Consider the following 22277-nt stretch of genomic DNA (forward strand, 5'->3'; position numbering starts at 1 on the left):
TGGTTGTACCTGTTTTGTTCATGATCTCACTCCTGGTAAGGATAAGTTAACATCCAAAGCCTTTAAATGCATTTTTCTTGGTTATTATCGTCTTCAAAAGGGTTATCGCTGTTACTCTCCTGACCTCAAGCGTTACTTAGTTTCCGCGGATGTCACCTTTTTTGATCAACAACCCTTTAATTCTATCCCCTCTCCATTGTCACAGGTTGATCATGTTCTTCCTGTTCCTTTTCTTGACTTGTCTTTGCCAGATGCAGGTGCTTCTACTCCAGATAAGCCATCACCTATTGCTCCAGTACCTAAGGACCGTCCACTTCTCACTTATCAGCGTCGTAAGACAGTACCTCCAGTCGACTCGACCCCTGCTGACTCATTGCCCTCTGCAGTTGATTCTTCCCCTCCGGATCCTTCACCAGAGGCTCTTCCCATTGCTCAAAGAAAAGGTACACGTACTACTCGTAACCCTTATCCTCTTTATACCTTCTTGAGCTATGATCGCCTTTCTGCTCCTCATTTCACCTTTGTTTCTAGTCTTTCTTCTGTTTCTATTCCTAAGACCACAGGTGAAGCACTTTCCCATCCAGGATGGCGCCAAGCGATGCTTGATGAGATGACCGCACTTCATACCAGAAAGAATCGCTAAGAATGACTAAGCGATGACTAATCAATCCTATCACAATCCTAATCACAATCAATTCTAATCAATCACAATTAATCCTAATCAATCATAATCAATCCTAATCAATCATAATCAATCCTAATTAATAGGAAATAAAAACGGAAACATGTTTGAATTCTAATTTTCTACACAGTTGATACACCAATGGATCCTAATGTTAAGTTATTGCCCAAACAGGGGGAGCCGTTATCTGATCCTGGACGTTATCGGAGGCTGATTGGGAAGCTCAATTATCTTACTGTGACTAGGCCAGATATTTCTTTCGCTGTCAGTACGGCCAGTCAGTTCCTTGATTCCCCATGTGATTCACATTGGGATGCTGCTGTGAGGATCCTCCGATACATCAAAGGAGCACCAGGAAAAGGTTTGTTGTATTCGGATCAGGGAAATACAGAAATTTGTGGTTACTCAGATGCCGATTGGGCAGGATCACCCTCGGACAGACGCTCTACTTCTGGTTATTGTGTCTTCTTCGGAGGAAACTTAATCTCATGGAAAAGCAAGAAACAATCTGTTGTTTCCCGATCTAGTGCAGAAGCTGAGTATCGTGCAATGGCAAATACTACCTGTGAGTTGATCTGGTTAAAGCAGTTGATTCAGGAGCTTCATCTTTGTGAACAGAAACAACCCATGACACTCATCTGTGATAATCAAGCTGCGCTACATATATCCTCTAATCCTGTTTTTCATGAGAGGACCAAACATATAGAGATTGATTGTCACTTCATTCGGGAAAAGATTCAGTCAGGAGAAATCAAGACAGCTTTTGTCAACTCGTCTAATCAACTAGCAGATGTTTTCACTAAAGCTCTTAGAGGTCCTCGGGTTGAATACATTTGTAACAAGCTTGGTGCTCATAATATATACGCACCAGCTTGAGGGGGAGTGTTAGAATATTAGATATAATATGATTAGATTTGATTAGATATGATTGGATTCTGTCTTATCCGTAAATAGTCTGACTGTATTCTGACTGTATTAGGATTAGGTTTGGATTAGGTTTGGGCCTTACACTTAAGCCCATTAGGGTCTCTATATATTGTAACTCCCTGACACAGATCAATATACAACATATTCTTTTACATTTAACTACTATAAACAAGAAATTAATACACCAACCATCATATAGTATCCGATGACTTTTGCCCAAATTGTTTGACATACAAGAGTATGTGGCCATGCTTGGCCTTGGTGTTAGAGCTGACTGCAAATATTGCTTTGATGATGACTCCACCGGCTTATCCTGAAGAAGCATGACTTTTAGAATACTGGTTCTTCAATCAACATTAGATCCTAAAGAAATTAATTGATTCAATATTATCAAAACAGGAGTCCTGTTTATGTTTTGCAAATGACATAACATGTTATCACCAACATCATAGACAGGAATGATTTGCAACATAAGCATATTTTGTTATTAACATAACTTCTAAGTTATCACTGGCATCCTTCAATTCTTATTGCATTAATATATAAACCTACGACACATTTGATGTAAATGTTTTCTTATGATTCTATAGAGAGACTTCTTCGATGGAGTTGCACGTATTGCATTAACACATAAATATCCTATGCGGCTATGTTGGTTCTTTAAGAAGGAACCTTGTACTTTTTTTTTCCTCTTCCAATTGACTCTTTTATCAAAATAAAAAATAAAAAACTCAGCTTATTGCCACATGCCCAATCTTGATTAGAAACAAACAAGCAACCTCATAATATTGTCTTTTCAATGCGTAAAAATTACTCAAGTAGACATTCAAAATTCAGAATGGATTCTCTCATGTGAAATTTTTGTGTCTATTTCTTTCTTCATTAATGATAATTGGATCTCAACTATTTAATACATGTGAAGAGAGAGATAGATACAAAAATTTCACATGACCAGGTCATGTGAAATTTTAACATGAGAGGATCCATTTTCTTCACAATTAGAGGAAAATTGGCAAAATATATTTGCAGCAACCTACTTAAAACATCAAGTTGACATTCAGTAAAAGATTATCAAGATTGACTAGACTATTGAAAAAAACTATATTATAAGAAGTACACCAGCTTCCTGAATTTCACATACCTTCCTATTGTTGAACTTCTTTACCATGTGCTCTTCTGGTTTCCTTCGCTTTCTCTGCAAAATCATTTAAACAGTATTTTCAGTTCCAATAAACAGATGTTAAGGTGCTGGTTAAATAAGTACCCAAGTTTTATGCGTAATACATTGTGTTCATACAGCACGTAACATTTTTTTTTCTGGATAAAAGTCTATCCTTCTAATTAAAACAAAGTTTGTCCATAACATGACATTTTTCAATTTAAATGGAAAAAAACAGGCAACGAAGATTATTTGGTTTATTTAATTAAGAAACAACCTTTACATAGGGTCTTTTTTACTTTTTTCATCTTGGATAAAATATCAGACATCTATAATATGTTTCTATAGAAAGAGAAAATATTTAAGATACACAAATGTGGGAAAGTACTATAACGAACCATTTCATCCGAAAGCTTAAATTGTTAACTGAAGATCACATCAATGGTTTTATATTATATCTATTTGACACGTCCCCTCACACAACCGTTATGCTTAAAAGGTGGAAAATGTATAGCCCCTCCTATCTATACTAAAAAACTCCATAATATTTAATTATTTATTAATAGAATGAGGGACGATAAGGATCGAACTCGGGATCACTTGGTCACGTAGAGTTTGATAACATGTAAAGCGTCAATTCAACCTAAAATTTTAAGTTATTAGGTGATGCTACATTAATGGTTTTTATATTGTATTTCTCTAACAAGTGTAACTAGGGAGAGAAGGCATACTTCTAAAAGAAAGGAAACTACATGGAACTTGAAAACATAACAAATGAAGCAAAGTTTTCCTGTCTCTGCTTATTATAAATGGCATCTCTCTAGAATTAGCAATAAGCATAACATTAAAGAGACGCCATTATTAAGGGAAGAAGCAACAAGAGATATTTAGTGAAATCTACGTTTCTAAACTACACAACAGGGTCTAGATTATATAGCCAAAAATAATAAACACAGAATACAAGTCCATAGACTCTGCCAAGCGCCATGACATGCCAAGCACCAGTGGGCTTGTAAAAGTCATATGACAGAAAAGAAAAAGAGTGGAAGAACTCAGGATTTGAAAGGCTGAGAAGAGAGACTCAGTATAATATAATTTCAAAAGGCTCCCAAAGAAGTCAGAGGATGCTAATATCCTCAGGTGAGAAGCATTGAGGAAAAAGAAATAGATTTAAGGCAATAAATACATAGTGAATGATCTGATGTAGCAAAAATAATGCAGACAGAGTGCGCTATAGCCATGCAATTTGGAAATCTCAAAGCAAATTGCATAATGCAACCAGCCACTGCAAGTTCTATAGTTCTAGAGCTGGTTATGAGTAACTGTTAGAAATCACAGGGAGTTTTACTAACAATGCTACAAGCCACAACAGGTCAAACTCCATTTGTAAAAAACCTTGGGATACACCACCCCAAAAGCTAGCTCAAAAGGTGGGAGTGTCCAAGACCTTATAAACTCCACATTAGTTGCACATACAACCAATGTGAGACTATATATCTCAACACGCCCCTCACACGAGAGCCCATTGGGCTTGAAGAGTGGACAATGCAACAGGCCCATCCTACCTGTGCTAAGAAACGCCACAAGAGAAAGTGAGGGGCGGCGAGGCTCTAATACCATGTAAAGAACCTTGGGATACACCACCCCAAAAGCTAGCTCAAAGGGTGAGAGTGCCCAAAGCCTTATAAAGACCACATTAGTTGCACATATAACCAATGTGAGACTATATATCTCAACACGCCCCCTCACACAAGAGCGAGTAGACAATGCAACAGATATAACTTTCAAAATGGACCTAATTAGAAATAGGTGCCACACTTTGTGTGTAAAAAATTCACTACAGAAAAATTAGGTTAAAAGATTCTTATTTCTATCTTGTTATATACATGTACATAAACACACTCCTCCCTTGTTTAAATGGAAGAAAGTAAAACCCAATGCCCAGATTTAGATGTACCTAGGCATTACTTTTACTAAGAAAAGGCAACACAAACATTATACTACAAGGTTTATCTAAAATATAAGAACTACATTATAAAGTAGAAAACAACTTAGGCTTACAAAGAGCATATGTTTAATAAAATAATAGATGCTTGTCCACAGCATATGTATCATTCATAGTCAGTATTAAAATATGAAGATTGGAGACATTGTTAAAAGAAAAAGAGCTTACAGTCATCCACCTACACCTCAAAGCAACATCGCGAACATTTTTATCACGCAATGTAGCAGCAATTTTGACATACTTCATGATACTTGGCTCATCAGCATATCTAGGCAATAAAAGAGTAATGAGAAAAAGAAAGAAAACTAGGGTTATGCAATATAAACTATAAAAAGAGGAAAACATATCAACACAAGCATATAAACGTACTGTATGACACAAACTTAGCATAGCCATTAAAATCTAAGCAATACTAAATGAAGAGTAAAGCAAAAGACCAACTAAACTCAAACAAAAGAAAATAAAATTTAAAAAGGAATGACTTTGCAGCATTTGAGGTAGGAATTGAAAAGGACGTTATAAAAGGAAAAGTATGCATGTAGTTCCAAGATAGATGGCAAACAACAAGCTAGACAAGACAATTTGTTTCATTCCCCGATAAGATTTTTAAATTATGATGGTCGAAATTATAGTGATTTAGGTATTAAGGGAGGAAGCCTAGAGAAAATAAAGAATGAATATTCTGTGTTAAGATATGATACAAAAGACAAAGCACTAATCCCTATTTATACTAATAGTAGACTCCTAAATTGAGGGAAAAAATCATGAAATATAAGAAAATATGAAAACCAACTCTAACAGATCATCTAAGATACTCAACTCTATTTTAAAATATAATAGTAATGTTATGGGATATTTATCAGATATTCTAACACTCCCTCTCAAGCTAAAGTTTACTAAGCTTTGAGATTGTTAAAAATAAATCCTTTAAAAAGGAAAAATAATCAAATAATATATGTGGGCTCCACAAAACATAGCTAAAATGAAAACTCAGAGATGAAAATTTCTGGAATGACAACATAACAAGAACTAAAACTTCTCCACTAGGTTCATCAAGAATAGAATTTGGAACCTTAAAACCACAAGAAAACTTAGGAGATCCAAAACGAAAATTGACATCGGGCTTAGTGTGCATATCAACCAAAACTATTGGCATGATTTATCAGTGAGATATATAGGAGAAATCACCTTTTGGTATGACCGACAATGGGAAGCAGGTATAAATCAGAGTCAATTTGTTCATCACTGTAAAAGGGCCAAACTGCCAAGGACAGACTGCAACCGAGAGAAAGACAAGGCCAGATTGCATATCAATGACAAAGTTTGATTGGGCAACTGCACTTAGGACAAAGGCTGACAAGGCTAGATTGTATCCAGGACAAATGTTAAGGCCAAAAGTCCAACAAGGCCAAACTACATCTGGGACAAAGTCCAATGGGGCCAAGCTGCATCTGGGAAATGCAACGCCCAGCCACTTGCAAGATCAATGACTGTCCCCAGAAGCTAACGCTAGACTTTTCAGTGTGCTTTGTTCTCACTCGCACACATCGTAGGAAAACTTCCTAGGAGATCACCCATCCCAGAATTACTCCAAGTTAAGAACGCTTAACTATGGAGTTTTTAAGTTATGGGCTACCGAAAAGTTCATGCATCTTATTACTATAGGTACTATCAATTAATTCTTATAAGCTATCCCCAACTTTACAGTCTCATGCCTGCACAATCTCTAGAATCCCTCTCTTTTGGGTGTTGATTCAATTTATTCATGTACCTTCAGCTGCAAGCCTGACAGGAGCCGCTTTTTGTCCATGCCTCGTCTCTTTTGCACTGGTGATCACTCACTGCCTTTGCCAGCCCTTGGGATGTTACATGCCTACCAGTTTCCATCTGTTTCATCCTCGAACCACACCGTACTGGGAGAGAGGCCCTGCTCTAATACCACTTATAACGCCTGACCGCTTGCAAGATCAATGATTGTCCCCACAAACTAATGCGAGACTTTTCAGCATGCTTTGTCCTCACTCACACACTTCCTGGGAGTTCCAAGGAGGTCACCCATCCCAGAATGAATTGAGGTGTTAGGCGGATAGACCTAATTTAAATCTCTTGGATGAGACTATAATGAATGTGATTACATTGGAATGATCATAGATCGATGTATTCAATGTGGAATACAAAAAAAAAAAAGTTTATTCACGTTTTGATATAAGACGAATTGTGAATCAATAAGATAAACTTCCGCGTTTATTAAATAAATATGTTGTGTTTAATACCACTTTGATGATAACAAACCGGTCCAGTAATGAGGTATTACATTTTATGGTATCAGAGCAGTTTATAGGGAAGAAACTTAGTGTGGTTGATTGAGAAAGGTTATTGCTTAGTGGTTCCTAATATTTGACATGATAATGCATTGCTAGATACCGAGTGTGAGTTTGGCCGGCTCATTGTTTAGTATGATGATTGTAGAATCATGATAAACATCGGGATACACTCTGAAATTTCCTTAGATATGAAGTATCATATGGATGATAGATTATGCTTAAGAGAAGATCTTAGGATAAGTATTGAAATCATGTGAAATAACATGACTGTTAGAGGGTGATGATTAACCTTTAACATAGAAGGCTATCATAGGTGAATATTGTGGAATTCTTAATAGCATAGAGACTTGAGTTGATTTAGATATCTTGGATGCTGAGTCTAATCGATTTTCCTTATGTGTAGGTTAGTTAAACAAATGTATAAGTGTGAACATTGTGGTTTGACTATTACATGATGGAAAATTTGGAATTAATGTGATATATACACAATGATTCAGAGCATTAATTTTGTTATCTTAGTTTGTGTGGCTTGATGTGAGTCCATGATGTAAGGCAAGGTAGCTTGGAACTCATATGAATCAATGGATTATGATTATGCAAATCTAGTGAAAGTTCCAAGAGTTGGTTTGATATAGGTATTACCAATTAATGCTTATAAGTTATGTTAGAGAATAATATAAATCATTAAAAAGGCTCTCACCCAACACCTTAAGGTTTTGGGTTGAAGTGGTTCTTTACATGGTATCAGAGCTTGAGTGACTACAAGGTCACAAGTTCGATCCTCTCCGCCCCCCATTTTAAAGTGGAATTAAAATAAAAAGCACCAAAGGTAAACCAAAAATTGGACCTGTGCAAAATCCACACTTCAAGCCCAAAGGGCTCTTGCGTGAAGGGGTGTGTTAGAGAATAATATAAATCATTAAAAAGGCCCTCACCCAACACCTTAAGGTTTTGGGTTGAAGTGGTTCTTTACAAGTTTTGCTCGATTATACAGTCTCATATCTGCACAGTCTCTGGAACCCCTCTCTTTCGGTTGTAGATTTGATTCATTCATGTACCCCCCAGCTGCAAGCCTGGCAGGAGCCATTCTTTGTTTGTTCCTCATCTCTTTTGCACAGGTGATCACTCCCTACCCTCGGGATGTTACATTCCCACTAGCTTCCGCCTGATTCTTCCTCGAACCACATCGTACTGGGAGAAAAGCCCTACTCTGATACCACTTGAAACACTCGACCGCTTGCAAGATCAATGACTATCCCTACAAATTAATGTGATACTTTTCAGCGTTCTTTGTCCTCACTCACATCACAGAATTGCTCCAATTTAAGCACGCTTAACTATGGAGTTCTTAAGTTAAGGGCTACCGAAAAGTAGATGCATCTTGTTAGTATAGATAGTACCAATTAATTCTTATAAGTTATCCTCAACTTTAGAGTCTCATACCTGCACAGTCTCTGGAATCCCTCTCTTTCGGGTACTGATTAGATTCATTCATGTACCCCCCAGCTATAAGCCTGGCAGAATCCACTCTTTGTTTGTGCCTCAACTATTTTACACTGGCGATCACTCTCTGCCCTTACTAGCCATTGGGATGTTAAAGTACAAGTACGACAAGATCAGGACATATCTTCCAAATTTCTCCCCATCAATGCTATGTTGGCATTGGAAAAGAGAAACTGGCAACAACACTATTGGTAAGAGTTGTCGTTGAAAAAGAAACAACGACAACAACATAAAAAGCAAAGAATTGAGCAAAAACATGGCAAACAATGATGACTAAGATGTGGATATTCATGGATAAACAGCAAAAGAGAGCCAAATGAACATAAGAAGGCCTGGACAACAGTGAAAAAGGTTGGACGACCACTAACAGACAACGGGTGAAGGAGGATACACCAGATCCAGAGAAAGAAGGTGAGGCCAGCACAAGTGGCTGGAAAATAGGCTTCAAGTGCCGTCACATGCGGCACAGATGTCACCAGAGAAGATGATCCACAGTGTAAAAAGGTGGTGCATGCAAGGGTGTAGCTAACTGGAATGCAATGGGTCCAGAGAGCATAGGCCAGATAGGAGGAGCCGCTCCAGGTTCGTGGTGACCAGAAAAGTCATTGGACATTGTTAGAGATATATAAAACAATTAATGTAACCTCACTTAACAACTTAAGCTTTTCGGTAGAATTAGCGTTTTAATGGTATCAGAACCTTGGTGTCACGGGTTCAATCCTCACTGCCCCCCATTTAATTAATAAATAATTAAGTCTTATGGAGTTTCTTAGCACAGGTAGGTGGTTCTGTGCACTATCCACCCTTTAAGCCCAGTGGGCTATCATATGAGGGGGTGTGTTAAAGAATAGTATAAACTATTAATGTAACCTCACCCAACAGCATAAGTTTTTGGGTTGAAATGGTTCTTTACAGTGTCATGGGTTCGATCCTCACCACCCCCATTTAATAATAAATAATTAAGTCTTGTGAAGTTTCTCAGCATAGGTAGGTGAGTTTGTGCATTATCCACCATTCAAGCCCAGTAGGCTTTCGTGTGAAAGTACGTGTTAGAGATATAAAACCATTAATGTAACATCAACTAATAGCTTAAGCTTTTGGGTAGAATTGATTCTTTACAGACATTTTCAAGGCAAGACGAACTGGCACAACAGCCAAAAGAAGCTGCATTGCTGCCAGAATGACAACACAACAATGGGAAGTAGCAGACAATTGAGAAACGGTTGATGGAAAGACAACATGGCAAAGAGATGACAACGGACAACGGCGAAGGTGGATGGAGAAGCTGTGAACAGCGGCCAGAATGTTGAAAAAAGTTAATGTAGAGATCTGGATTTTAGGGAATTCGACAAAGAAATAGTGATGGGACAGGTTATGGAGGATGATACCACTCTAATATCACATTGAAATTAAGTGATTTGGAAATGGATTCTCTCATGTCATATGACATGCGAGACGATCTCAATTATCCATAGACAAATCAATGGTTAAGAAAATTAGAGAGAAAGCGTAAGGATAGATAAATCACCGTTGATTTTTCTATAAACGGCATAGATCGTCTCACATGAAGTTATGTGACCTGAAAGGATCCACTCCCATAGTAATTTAGGTATAGAGGAGGGAAGTATAAAGAGAATAAAGACTAAATATTATGTGTTATGATGTGATTCAAAAAGTAAAGAACCAATCCTTATTTATACTAATAGGAGACTCCTAAAATAAGAAAACAAATGATAAAATATAAGGAAATATGGAAACCAATCCTAAGAGATCATCTAACTCTAAATTATTTTAAGATGTAATCATAAAATTATGGGAATTTTTCATATATTCTAACCATTATTCGGAGATTTGAAATCTAAATGGTAAGCCCATGATATCCTTTGGTCACATGACAGATGAGCTATGACTCAATGAATTTTCAAGAGTAAACTTATTGTATTTGAAGCATTCTCTACATTAAGGATCAAACTAGAAACAAAATAGAGTATACATTGCAGGTATATAAAGTTGTTTTATATATATATATATATAAGAGAAGCAGGGATGCACGATCTCTCTGGATATGGAAATGCTCATGTCATGCATTCTTGAGTTTTTTCACACTCCTAGTTGTATCTAGCGTTTTCTTTTGTATACGATTTCTTGTCTTACCCTAGCTCTACTTTTCCACCTTTCTATCTAATAAACTTTCCTTCTTTGTCAAAAAGAAAATTCTATAGAACAATAATACTTCCTATGTAAAATACATGATCAAGCTAATAATAAATTATTTTTCTGAAGAAGTAGAAGTACTAAACATCAAACAACTTACAATGTAGGATGCACCAATGTAGCACAAAGATGCCAAAATCAATAATAATAATAATAACAACAACAACAACAACAACAACAACAAGTAACAATAAACTACTTACCTGACAAGACCCTCCTCCAATTTGTACTGTTCATCAACACCCCACTCAACAGCCATCCCTGCATCATGCTTCAGCCCAGGGTCTGAATCAAGAAGGAGAGAAGAACCAGATATATTGCCAGCTTGACTTATGACAGGTTTATTGTTAATGATGCTTGAATTTCCAGAATACATCATCCCTGAGATATTATTATTCAACCCAACATAATTACCCATTGGAGCCATCTCATGCAGGCTACTAATAGCACCAGACTGAAATGATACTGCATGCCAGTTCAAAGCAGAATTCATATCCTCATAGTGAAAACCAGTGTTTGACTCTGCTGCCATCCCTTTTCCCTACTTGTATGTATCCAAAAGAAACTGTGCCTTTAATTTGGCACTGAAGCAACAAGCATTTTTCCCAAAATACAAAGTCTACACCAATTCAGTGATTCTGGGTATACATCCAATACCAAAATACTTCCTTGGAGAAAATGAAAACCCAGTAGGAATTAGATCCGCAATACACACAGAAGGAACTGTATCCCAGAAATGGAAGGATAGAATTGGTGAGAAATGGAATCTTGGCCAGTTCAACAACAATACACAAACCCCAAAAGCATCACAGATTCAGCAAAGAAGAGAAAACCCCACAATCAAAAACAAAAATCCAAACTTTATCCCAGAATTGGTTAGACCAAGCAGCAGGCAAGTCTCAAGCTTAAACTGGTAAAACCCAAAACGATGTTTATGAAGAGAGAGAGAGAGAGAGTAACCTTTTTGGTAACAAAGTTAGCAACTTTTAGAGTGAGGCATACTTGGTGGCGGTGGCACCTTTCTCAGAGTGTGTGTTTGTGTTTATTTTTGTGTGTGTCTCTGACAACACACTGTTGAATGTTGTTGTGGCTGCAGTGGCAGTGCCACTACCCATTTGTCATTTGCTGCTTTACTTTCTTGATTACGTTGCAACAGCCAAGAGATACTGGTTTTCTCTCTCTAGAGAGGGTATAGAGATTAGAGAGAAAGAGAATTTGATGGGTTAGAGCTCCAACCAATAGGGTTTTAATAGGGTTTTAATTTTCTCGGAACAAAAGAAAAAAAAATTCATGTTATGCACATATTTTGTATAACTTCACATTTATTAAAAAAAAATAAGAAAAAATAATGCACAAAAATTAAAGGGTCGGAAAAAATAATTCTTATACAATATAAAAAAAATATTTTCTCTTTTTAAGATGGAGTTTATTTATGTCTTGTTACAAGAAAAATTCATAACTTCTTGCAAAGAAAATTCAATGGGCCACTGTAAAAAGATAAAAAAAAAAAATTAAAGAAAGTTGGCACACTTTTTAAAAGTCGGTAAGAAATGTTTATTTGTTTCTAGCAACATAACGATTATACTTCTCTTTTAATTTGTGTTTAATATTTTTATCTAAAAAATAAAATTTTCTATACACGTAAACATATATGAGACTCGTACAAGATTATATGAAAAGAAAAAAGAGAAAAAAAAATAACCATGAATATAAGAAATAGAATAAAATATATTTTGGATCCTCAACAAAATTTATAGAACTCATTTTAATCCTTTAGAAGAAGAAAAAGTCAACCTGTGATCTTTTGAAATTCAAAAAAATTCAATTATTCAAAATTACGATTCCTCTGAAATTTAAAGAAGACCCATGATAATTTCTCAAAATAACTAACTTGATTTATTTTAAATTTCAGAGAAAATATGGGGTGACTTTTTTTTAAAGGATTAAATTAAGTTCCTTAATATATGTTGTGAATATAAAAAGAAATAAAATTATCTACATCAAATCCTTTTAATATTTTGAGAGAAAGGTAAATCATAATGGTTGAATTTGAATGGACCGAAGGGTGCTTGTGGATCTTGGAATTTAGTAACAGTTAGAGTGCGAATCCCAATAACCATTATCAATTTATATCTGTGGGCTAATCATTGCGGCCACCCTCTCCTAGTATCTGTTTAGCTTAATATAATACCTTATTCTAAAACTTTGGACATATTTAAAACCAAAATATGAAGCATACATTAGTATGTATCACTAATAAAATAAAAGGAATGAAAAGGGTGGAAAAGGTGGAATTATAAATATTGAGGGAATAATAATTAATTAATGTTCATATCTATGTGACACAACATTCAACATTATTTTTAAATACTTAGGTCCTCGTGAGACCTTATGGTTTCTGAAAGGGACGCTAGGGGGCCCCTAGCTATGCATAGGGGAGGAAATTTCGGAGAAAGTGGGAAAATATTAGAGAATGATGATAATTTTCATTCTCTTAAATGCCGCAAGCCTTTTCACAGCAGTGGTTTGAATCACCTGATAGTGGAATAAAAAATAAATGCAAGAAATCAGAATGTATAATTTAACTATATTGACCTGTCTAAAAGTTACTCATAAATATATCACATGCCCACGTGCTCTTCCCTTGGAATTCTTTGAAGAGTATCTTAGCATCTACTAGGTGAGCGATCACTACTATTTAGAATATTCCCGAGCTTCCCCTCTTGTATCCCTTTATCATCTTTAAAATTTCTCTCATTGAAGGCATGGTATGTTATATAAATGGGTTATGAATAAAAAATTAGAAGAGTGGTATCTTTTCGTTTCAAATAATTGTGTCTCTTGGCTTGCAAAGAGTTGTGTCTCTTTGCAAGCGAATAGTCACACCGGTTCGTTTTTGAATAGTCGTATCTTTTTATTTTGTGATCATTCATTTCTATAAATACTAATAGTTTGTAATGACTAAGTTTTATGACTCCTTTTCAATACTCTGATGTTGTTTCTTCTAGTATGCCACTGTCAAAATCAGTGACGGACCTAAGCAATTTTATTTATGTCTGCACATTTAGGGATGGGGTTCGGGGGCAATGTCCCCAAAAAAAAATTTAAAGAAAGTTTTGAATGTATTAAAAAACAAAAGAATATAAACAAAAAAAGAAAAGAAAAGAAAACTTGAACTTACTACAAAAATAAAGTACCTATTGGATACTCAACAAAAATCACGGGACCCAATTTAATCTCTCAGAAAAAAAAATTGACTCGTGATCCCTCAGAATTTCAAAATAGACCCATGTTAGTCTTTTTGAGGGACCAATGTAGGTCTTCTTTGAATTTCAAAAGGTCCACAATTTCGCCTAACCGAGTCTATTTTGGAATTCAGAATGACACATAATCAACTTTTTTTTTCTAAGAGATTAAAATGGGCCTTGTAATTTTTGTTGGGACTCAAAATATATATTTTTTTTTTCCAAAAATTTATGTGTGCACTTGCACACACTTACACCAATACAGGTCTGCTGATGGTCGAAATAAAGGTAACTCGTTCTATTCTTAGAGGCATTTGTTAACTAACTTTAGGCACCGTAAAGCAGACAAAATTGCCTTAAGGACACAGTATCTAATATTGGGCTCGAGTTTAATTTTTTATAATTTTTCTGTCTTGCATATTACTTTCTAGTTTCCTATGATTGCATTATGTTTGTGTGATTGTGTTTTCACTATTATCCCATAACACAAGTTTTTTCGCTATCAACAATAACATGGTCTCTTGTACAAGTGAAACAATAGCCATTACAATGCTCACAAGAGCCCCCAAGCTTCTCTTTTAACGTTTCATTACACTATTATTCACAAAAATATTTCGATGATCCGTTTTACTTAGTACTTGGTACATTATTTATTAAAGAAAAATATATTTTTGCAGTTGCTGCAAAAAATTTTAACTGCCACACCATTTATTTTTCGGAGTACATAATATAATTTTTGTTAAGAACTCTATTGCAAGGGATCTACTCTTTTTTTGTGAGATCCACTCCTTTTTTGTAAGAGTGGCAGACAAAATTTTTTACAGTAATTACAGAAAAATTAAATCCTTTATTTTATTTTATTTTTTTTGGAGATATTCCAATCAGTTCATCGCTTTGCGACTAATCCGATTCGGAACGGATCCCGTAATTAAGTTTTTAAACCCCTTCCAAATATGATACTTGAGAGGATCGAACACATACTATCACTCTCACCTGCTCAGTTCTTCAGTGCCAACTGAGCTACCATCATTTGATATTAAACCCTTTATTAAATATAACAAAAAGTAACACTTTTACAATATCCTTACATTTATAATTATTTTCATCCCATATTCCATTTTTTTTTCTTTTGGCATAGGAGTAGGTACTTTGTTGTACCGAAAATTAGCTTCGTATTCACGCATTGCCTGAACCCACCTAGGCAGTGAAGGACACATGCGTGTACAAGTGCACACATAAATTTTTTGAGAAAGAAAAAGAATAAAATATATTTTGGGTCATCAACAAAAATTATATGACCCAATTTAATCTCTAAAAAAAATCAACTCGTGATCCCTTTAAATTCCAAAATAAACCCATGTTAGTCCTTTTGAGAGATTAATGTGGACTTTTTGACCTCTTTGCCCCTTATTAAATAAAAAATAACTACTTTGCCCTCGTATCAAAACTATACACCAATCTGTCCTTATTTAATCGACTACCCAATAAAAGTAATTGATTAAATGTCTAAAATTTAGTTAATCGATTATGTAATCGATTAAATTGTGACATTTTGCTTGTGCATCTCGAGGAAGGGTATCTGATTTTGGTTTCCATGTATAAATTACTCCTGGATCATAAGTTTTTGTCAAACCATATGAACGAGTCCCAATCGGCACAGAAACAAAATGAGAGAACACAACAACTGATGCATTTCAAAGCAAAAAGGCTCCATCTCTATCTTTCTCTCTCTCTCTTCCCCTAGTTCCCAACCACACCCCACTTGATTCCTAAGTGTTTGTGAAATGTCCCACCAGAATTGGAAAATGGGAGTTCCATCTTATCTCCAAAAATTCAAAAAAAAAAATTACCCATTTTGTCAAATATCCAAAAAAACAAAGATAAAATTTAGTTGGGTATCTTGATTCCTTGGGGGGAATGGGAGCTCCATCTCTCGCTTAATTTTTTGTTGACCCTTTTTGTCAAATATTTGAAGAACTGAAAAAAAAATTAGTTGGGTATTAATTTGCTGAGTTATTTTGCAGGCGAGAGAGGAAATGAACAGGGAAAGACTACGTCACCTGAAAACCATGGAATAAAAATTATAATTTGGGAATGAATATTTGGGTTTTTGGTTTTGCTGGAATGGGTTGGTTAAGTTTATGTTTAATTGTTAGATTAGTGACCTGTATTTGTTATATGGTGGGTTGGTTGTAGGCTATTTATTCTGAGGCCATTGCAATGGTGGAAGAGTATCAGCAAGCCATTTATGTGTCTAACATCGGTGCAATTAGAGATACTGGAAAGTTAGTTTTTTATTTTTTATTTTAGAAACAAATATGAGATCTGTGCGAGAATACTGTTGCTTTTGGTCATAGAATAACCCCAAGAGCAAATCCTCGTCAACTTCTAATCTTGAGGAATGGAGACCATGTTATCGGTGATGGTCTGGCTCTTGTGGAGCGAGTCCTTCACGACAGCTACTCTTTCTCTGAAAGAATCTATGGCTTGCACAAGCAAAAAGTCGCAGCTTAATCGACTACGTAATCGATTAATTAAATTTTACACATTTAATCGATTATTTTCCTTGTGTAATCGGGGACAGATTGGAGTATAGTTTTGATACGAGGGCAAAATAGTTATTTTTTATTTAATAAGGGACAAAGAGGTCAAAAAGCCGATTAATGTGAGTCTTTTTGAATTTCAGAGGATCATGATTTTGATTATCTGAGTCTATTTTTGAGTTCTGAGGGATCACGAGTAAATTTTTTTTCCCTAAGATATTAAATTGAGGCTCGTAATTTTTGTTGAGGTCCAAAATGTTCTATTGTTACAGTTTAGTTGACTCTTGATTATTTTTTTATATTAAGTTAAAGTTTTCTTTTCTTTTTTTTGTTTATATCTTTTGTATTTTCATATATTTAAAACTTTCTTTAAAGTTTTTTTCTTTTATTCTTTTATTCTAAATGTGCATGTATTAAAAAAAGATTCTAGGTCTGCTATTGCACCTAGGTGTATGTATATATGAACTGTGTGCCTCAACAAGGTCTTGATGGGGTGTTTTGCATGTCAAAAGCTCAATGAGAAGTGCCCCGAAGCTGTATACATCACCTGGTTGAGTGTGTGGCCTCCTAAAGCTACGGCATTTTTGTGCTTTATAGCATAAATAAGTTGCACTTAGTTCATCCACAATGAATCAATATTAAGAAACATAGTGAGACCATAATCAGTACATATGACTCAAAATTCTGAGCCCAGCAAGACATTGGAATATTAAGTTTACATAGTTTGGTTACTAACTTTAAGAATCCAGTCCCAGGGTAGCAGCAAATAGTAGTCATATGTATTAGGGGGGAAGGGTGACATATCTTTATTTTTTTTAGATAGAAAAGTTTAAGTGGGGTTAGACAATAGACACCGGTATCCCAAGTGTAGAGAGAAAATGAATTATGAAATTTTAAATATTTATAGGATTAAGTTTGGGTGTTATTTTTCATCAGCAGCAGGAAAGGAGATTTGTCTACAGTTGAGACAAATTTAAATGGGGCCGATCCTTAAAACCAAAAAAAAAAAAAACCAAAAAAAAAAAATTATATATTTGTTGATATGAAGAGAGCAGGATAAAGCACTCTCCTGTGACGTAGGACTATGATTATCCATTAAATTTATATTGTTTAATTTAATATGCAATGCAAATATGCAATTAAAGTTGTTTAACTTGGAAAAACTGTCGAAGTTTGAAGTCTCAACCCTTCTATTTTTTAATGGTGGAGGGAAAACACTGACATGGTTTGGTCAGACTCATAAATAAATTGTCCATTATTGAGCACACAGCAATTCTTTCAGCATTATTTTTATATTTTTTTTATCATAAGACAAAAGAACTAAAAATATATACTTTTAAATTAAAAAAGAATATAAGAGTTCAATGAAAAAATAATATAATCTACTCCCTACGTAAACTCTAAAATTATTTTAAACAGTGGGACAAAGAAAGCACCACCTTTAATTACGTGCTCAAAATGCGCACGATGTAACCCCTTTCTTACACGGCACTGAGGTAAACAGTGTATTTTTTTATTTTTTTTTATTTTTTTTGAAAACTAGGTAAACAGTGTACTAGATTTAAAAATATAACCATTATACCAAAAATTTTTATATATATATATATATAATCAATATCACCTATTAAAATAAACTAAAATAAAAATTATAACTAATATAAAAAATACTTAGTAAAGTGTTAAAAAACCAAAAGAACTTAGTTTAGGAAGCTCACATGGGTATCTATTACAAGAAATTTTTTCATTTATTCTAAAAACAATACTCTAATAATCTTGTAACCATAGAAATTTAATTTAATAGTTTATGTTATTTATACCATTTCTGAAGTATATATTTCATGTGAATATGTGAAGAATAAGGTTTTTAAAATATATATCATTTGGCTTTCTTTCAAAAAAAAAATAATTTTGAATTTTAAGGCAAATATGTGCTAGCAAAGAAGTTCATCAATTAGGAGTTAAAAAATAGAGTGACAGTAAATTTTTTAATGGGACGGCGTAAGTTTAGTCTCGACCTGGGCCTTGAGATCAAGCCTACCAAAACAGGCCTGCAACCAAATCCCTTATGCCTTATAAGCTAATTTTGTAGTTTGTACGTATCTATAAAAGTATATAAGAAATGAGTAATGACTTTTTGACTCTTTTATTCTTCATTAATTAATTAATAATTATTTTGTCTTATTTAAAATTATCTACCAATCTGTCCTTCTTTAATCGATTATTTTGAAGATTTAATCGATTAAATTGTCAAAACTAGCAAAAATGGTTGACTTGAAATTTAATCGATTAAATATCCCTCTTAATTGGTTTAATCGATTAAAACTTATATTTAATCAATTAAATATCTCAAATGAGCGTGAAAACATTGATTGAATGAGACAAACACAGTATTGGAGGTTATTTGAAATTTGAATTTTGAATTTAATGTAATAGGAGTTGATTGCGATTTGTATTTAATAGGAGCTGATTGCGTCCTATTAAATATAAAACGCAATCAGCTACTATTAAATATCGCAATCAACTCCTATTACATTAAATTCAAAATTCAAATAACCTCCAATACACGAAAAAATTGATTGAAGATTCTGCTAAGTATTTTTATGATGAATATGCAAGACGGAAAGAGTTCCTTGTTCGCTTTGATCGCTGTCATGGTTCCGAGGTTGACAATGGATCACTTTGCGCCGTTTTTCATGTAATAAGCAAGGTTTTCATGTGAGAGGTAGAAATGGAGCCAGACCTGTTCATCTAAATCAATCCAGTTTCCAAGTATCGTTTTTCTTTTGTTGGTTTCTTTGTTTGTTTGATTATCTATGCTTGTTGATTTGCTTCATATGCATGGAATCTGCTTTTGTTTGTGGAAGAGATTTGACCTTTGTTGCCTGTTGGGAGATTTAATCGATTAACTTGAAGATTTAATCGATTAAATCTACAAGTCAACCATTTTTGCCAGTTTTGACCATTTAATCGATTAAATCTTTAAGTTAATCGATTAAAGATGGGCAGATTGATAGATAATTTTGAATAAGGAACAAAATATTTGTTAATTAATTAATGAAGGATAAAAGGGTCAAAAAGCCAATGAGTAATTGATATCAAAATTATTTTAATGTTCATTTTATATAATTACAAAATATCTCAATCAATTTTTGTCACTTAATCACACCAGTCTTTGATTTATATGTAAGTTATGAAAAAAATTTATGCATAAACTAAAGTTGAGTTTAGATATTTAATGATAAGTACTTGTTTGGGGGGTCTTTTTTAACTTTTCTTCTCCTTATAAGTAAAAGTTAGACCAAATAAATTTTTACAAAAATTCTTATAATAAAAAGAGCTATTTTTTTATAATTAAGAAAAAAATCAAAAACCAAAAGCTCTTAGAAGGAATTTTTTTTTAAGGTGTATTCGTTTTTTTTTTTTAATAAATATCTTTTTTAAATGAACAGTTTTAAGTAACTTTTAAGCTAAATTTTTTATATAATCATCAAATAATTTTTATCTTTATTTTTAAACTCTTTTTTAGCTTTAGATTAAAAGAAGAGGTGCCAAACATGCTCCAAGTACAACGGAATGGAATGGCATGAGATGTGATGAAATAGAATAAAATGAAATGAAATGATTTAAAAGGAAATAGAATTACCATGCTATTATTTGGATATCTTATGATAAAATAGAACGAAGTTTATATTTCATTATTTGAAAAGTGAATGGAACAATAACGAGATTAGTAAATAATAAATTAATGCTATCTCATATTCCCCAAATTAAAAGAACTATGGAGAAATTAGATATTAGATGAAATGAGACGTAATAGATTTTATCATATTTTAGTTCATTAGATCTCATTTTAAATAATTCAAACAATAACGAGAATTATTTTTTTCATACTATCTCGTGTTTTTTCCATTTCAATCTATCTGAATATAACCCAAATGAAAACATGTCAATGCCAGTACAGCTGTAGAAAGACGCTACATATTTTATTATTGTTGTTAGCACGGGAAAATTATTCTAATACCGATGTAAAAATTAAAAATTTTAAATTCATTTTTATTTTTTGATCCATTTGTATTTAATGACTCACATAATTAATAAATTAGAGCCATTAAAAATAAATAAGATCAATAATAAAAATTAAAAATGTAACTTATACTGATATAAAATATTATTATTTTCATCTTTAAGTTCACAATACTAATTTTGACTTTAGTAACTACACAACAATATAGGATATATAAGGATTTGATATTTTTACGGCAGGCATGAAAGAGTATTTACGGCAGGCATGAAAGAGTAGGTGAAGCCTTGCCAGGAAAAGAAAAGAAAGGAAAGTAGAATCTCCTTTTACTTAAATATGTACGTAGGAGATCTATGTTGCACCGACATCGATACGGGACACGAGATATGACACGACACTCTAACACAGTAATTTTAAAAAATGTTAAATTTCGACACGATAGGACACGTTTTGATATTATATAATATTAGAAAAACTTCATTTCCACCCACTGTGGTTTTGTGATTTATCATTTTTCTAATGTGGTTTTAAACTTATCATTTAGACCCACTATGCTGGGATATTTTGTCATTTAACCCCATATGGTTTCAAATTTTCATTTAGACCCCTTGTGGTTAAAATTTTTTTCACTTAGATACCTTGTCATTTAAAAAATAAATATTTATAAAAATTAATTTTCTCTCTTTTTTATTTTATATCCTCATGTAATGTATTTATGGTTTAAAAAATATTTCAAGTTATTTATTCTGAAATTAATTTATAAATTATCTTATTTCTTAAAATATATTTGAAATTAAAAAAATATTATTTAAGATAAATTAAATATATATTATCAAAATAAAATATTTACTTTCTTTAGATAATTTTATAACGATATAGGGTAAAAAATAGAAAAAAATAATATTTGATTTGAATTGATTTTATTTTCTTGATAAAAATAAGTGAAATTTTAAAAAATTCATTTTTATTTTTTACACCCTAAATGCATTAGGTGAGAATATAAAATAAAAAAGAGAACATTTATTTTAAATATTTATTTTTTAAAATTTTTATTTTTGTAACCAGAAGTGGTCTAAGTGAAATTTTTTCTAACCACAAGGTGCCTAAGTGAAAGTTTGAAACCACGAGGGGTCAAATGATAAATTATTTAAGCACAATGGGTATAAGTGATAAGTTTAAAATCACAGGGGGTCAAATGATAAATCACAAAACCACAATGGGTGAAAATAAAGTTTTCCCTATAATATTTTTGATTTATGTAATGTATATTATATTTAGTATTCAGTCATTTAACAAAAAAAATAAATCTAAACTTATAATATCCATAAATTTTGCAAAGAAATATAAGATATCTCAAATGTTTATATTAAATTCAATAAAATCGTAATCGTAATATAATGAATCTAATAGTTGAAACTCAAAATGCAACGCAACGTAACCTTTGAATCTTTTTTAGTCTTTGCAACGAGTATTGGAGTGTCGGGAAACGGGAAGTGTCGAACTGTCGGTGAGTGTCAGAATTTTTGAAGTGTCGGTGCTTCATAATAAGAGATAACATGCACTTCAAACATTAATATCAAAATTATAATGACTTTGACTTCAAAAATGTAGGGAAGATTATATTTATAATTTTTTTCTTTTCAAATTCTTACAT

General features: G+C 33.4%; 1 protein-coding gene across 1 annotated transcript; it reads right to left on the reverse strand.

Moving 5' to 3' along the window:
• Positions 1 to 1798: 1798 nt before the first annotated feature.
• On the reverse strand, positions 1799 to 11971 carry LOC133317756 (uncharacterized; the record flags this gene model as incomplete). Its single annotated transcript, XM_061519636.1, has 4 exons — positions 11018 to 11971; positions 4942 to 5041; positions 2751 to 2804; positions 1799 to 1922 (listed from the first exon to the last, which is right to left on the reverse strand). Coding segments are annotated over exons 1-4 (607 nt in total), but the record flags the coding sequence as incomplete, so codon positions are not given.
• Positions 11972 to 22277: the final 10306 nt, after the last annotated feature.

Source organism: Gastrolobium bilobum, unplaced genomic scaffold (genome assembly GCF_033153095.1).
Source record: "Gastrolobium bilobum isolate Gb01-03AN ecotype WA unplaced genomic scaffold, APGP_CSIRO_Gbil_v1 utg34292, whole genome shotgun sequence".
Classification (NCBI taxonomy): domain Eukaryota; kingdom Viridiplantae; phylum Streptophyta; class Magnoliopsida; order Fabales; family Fabaceae; genus Gastrolobium; species Gastrolobium bilobum.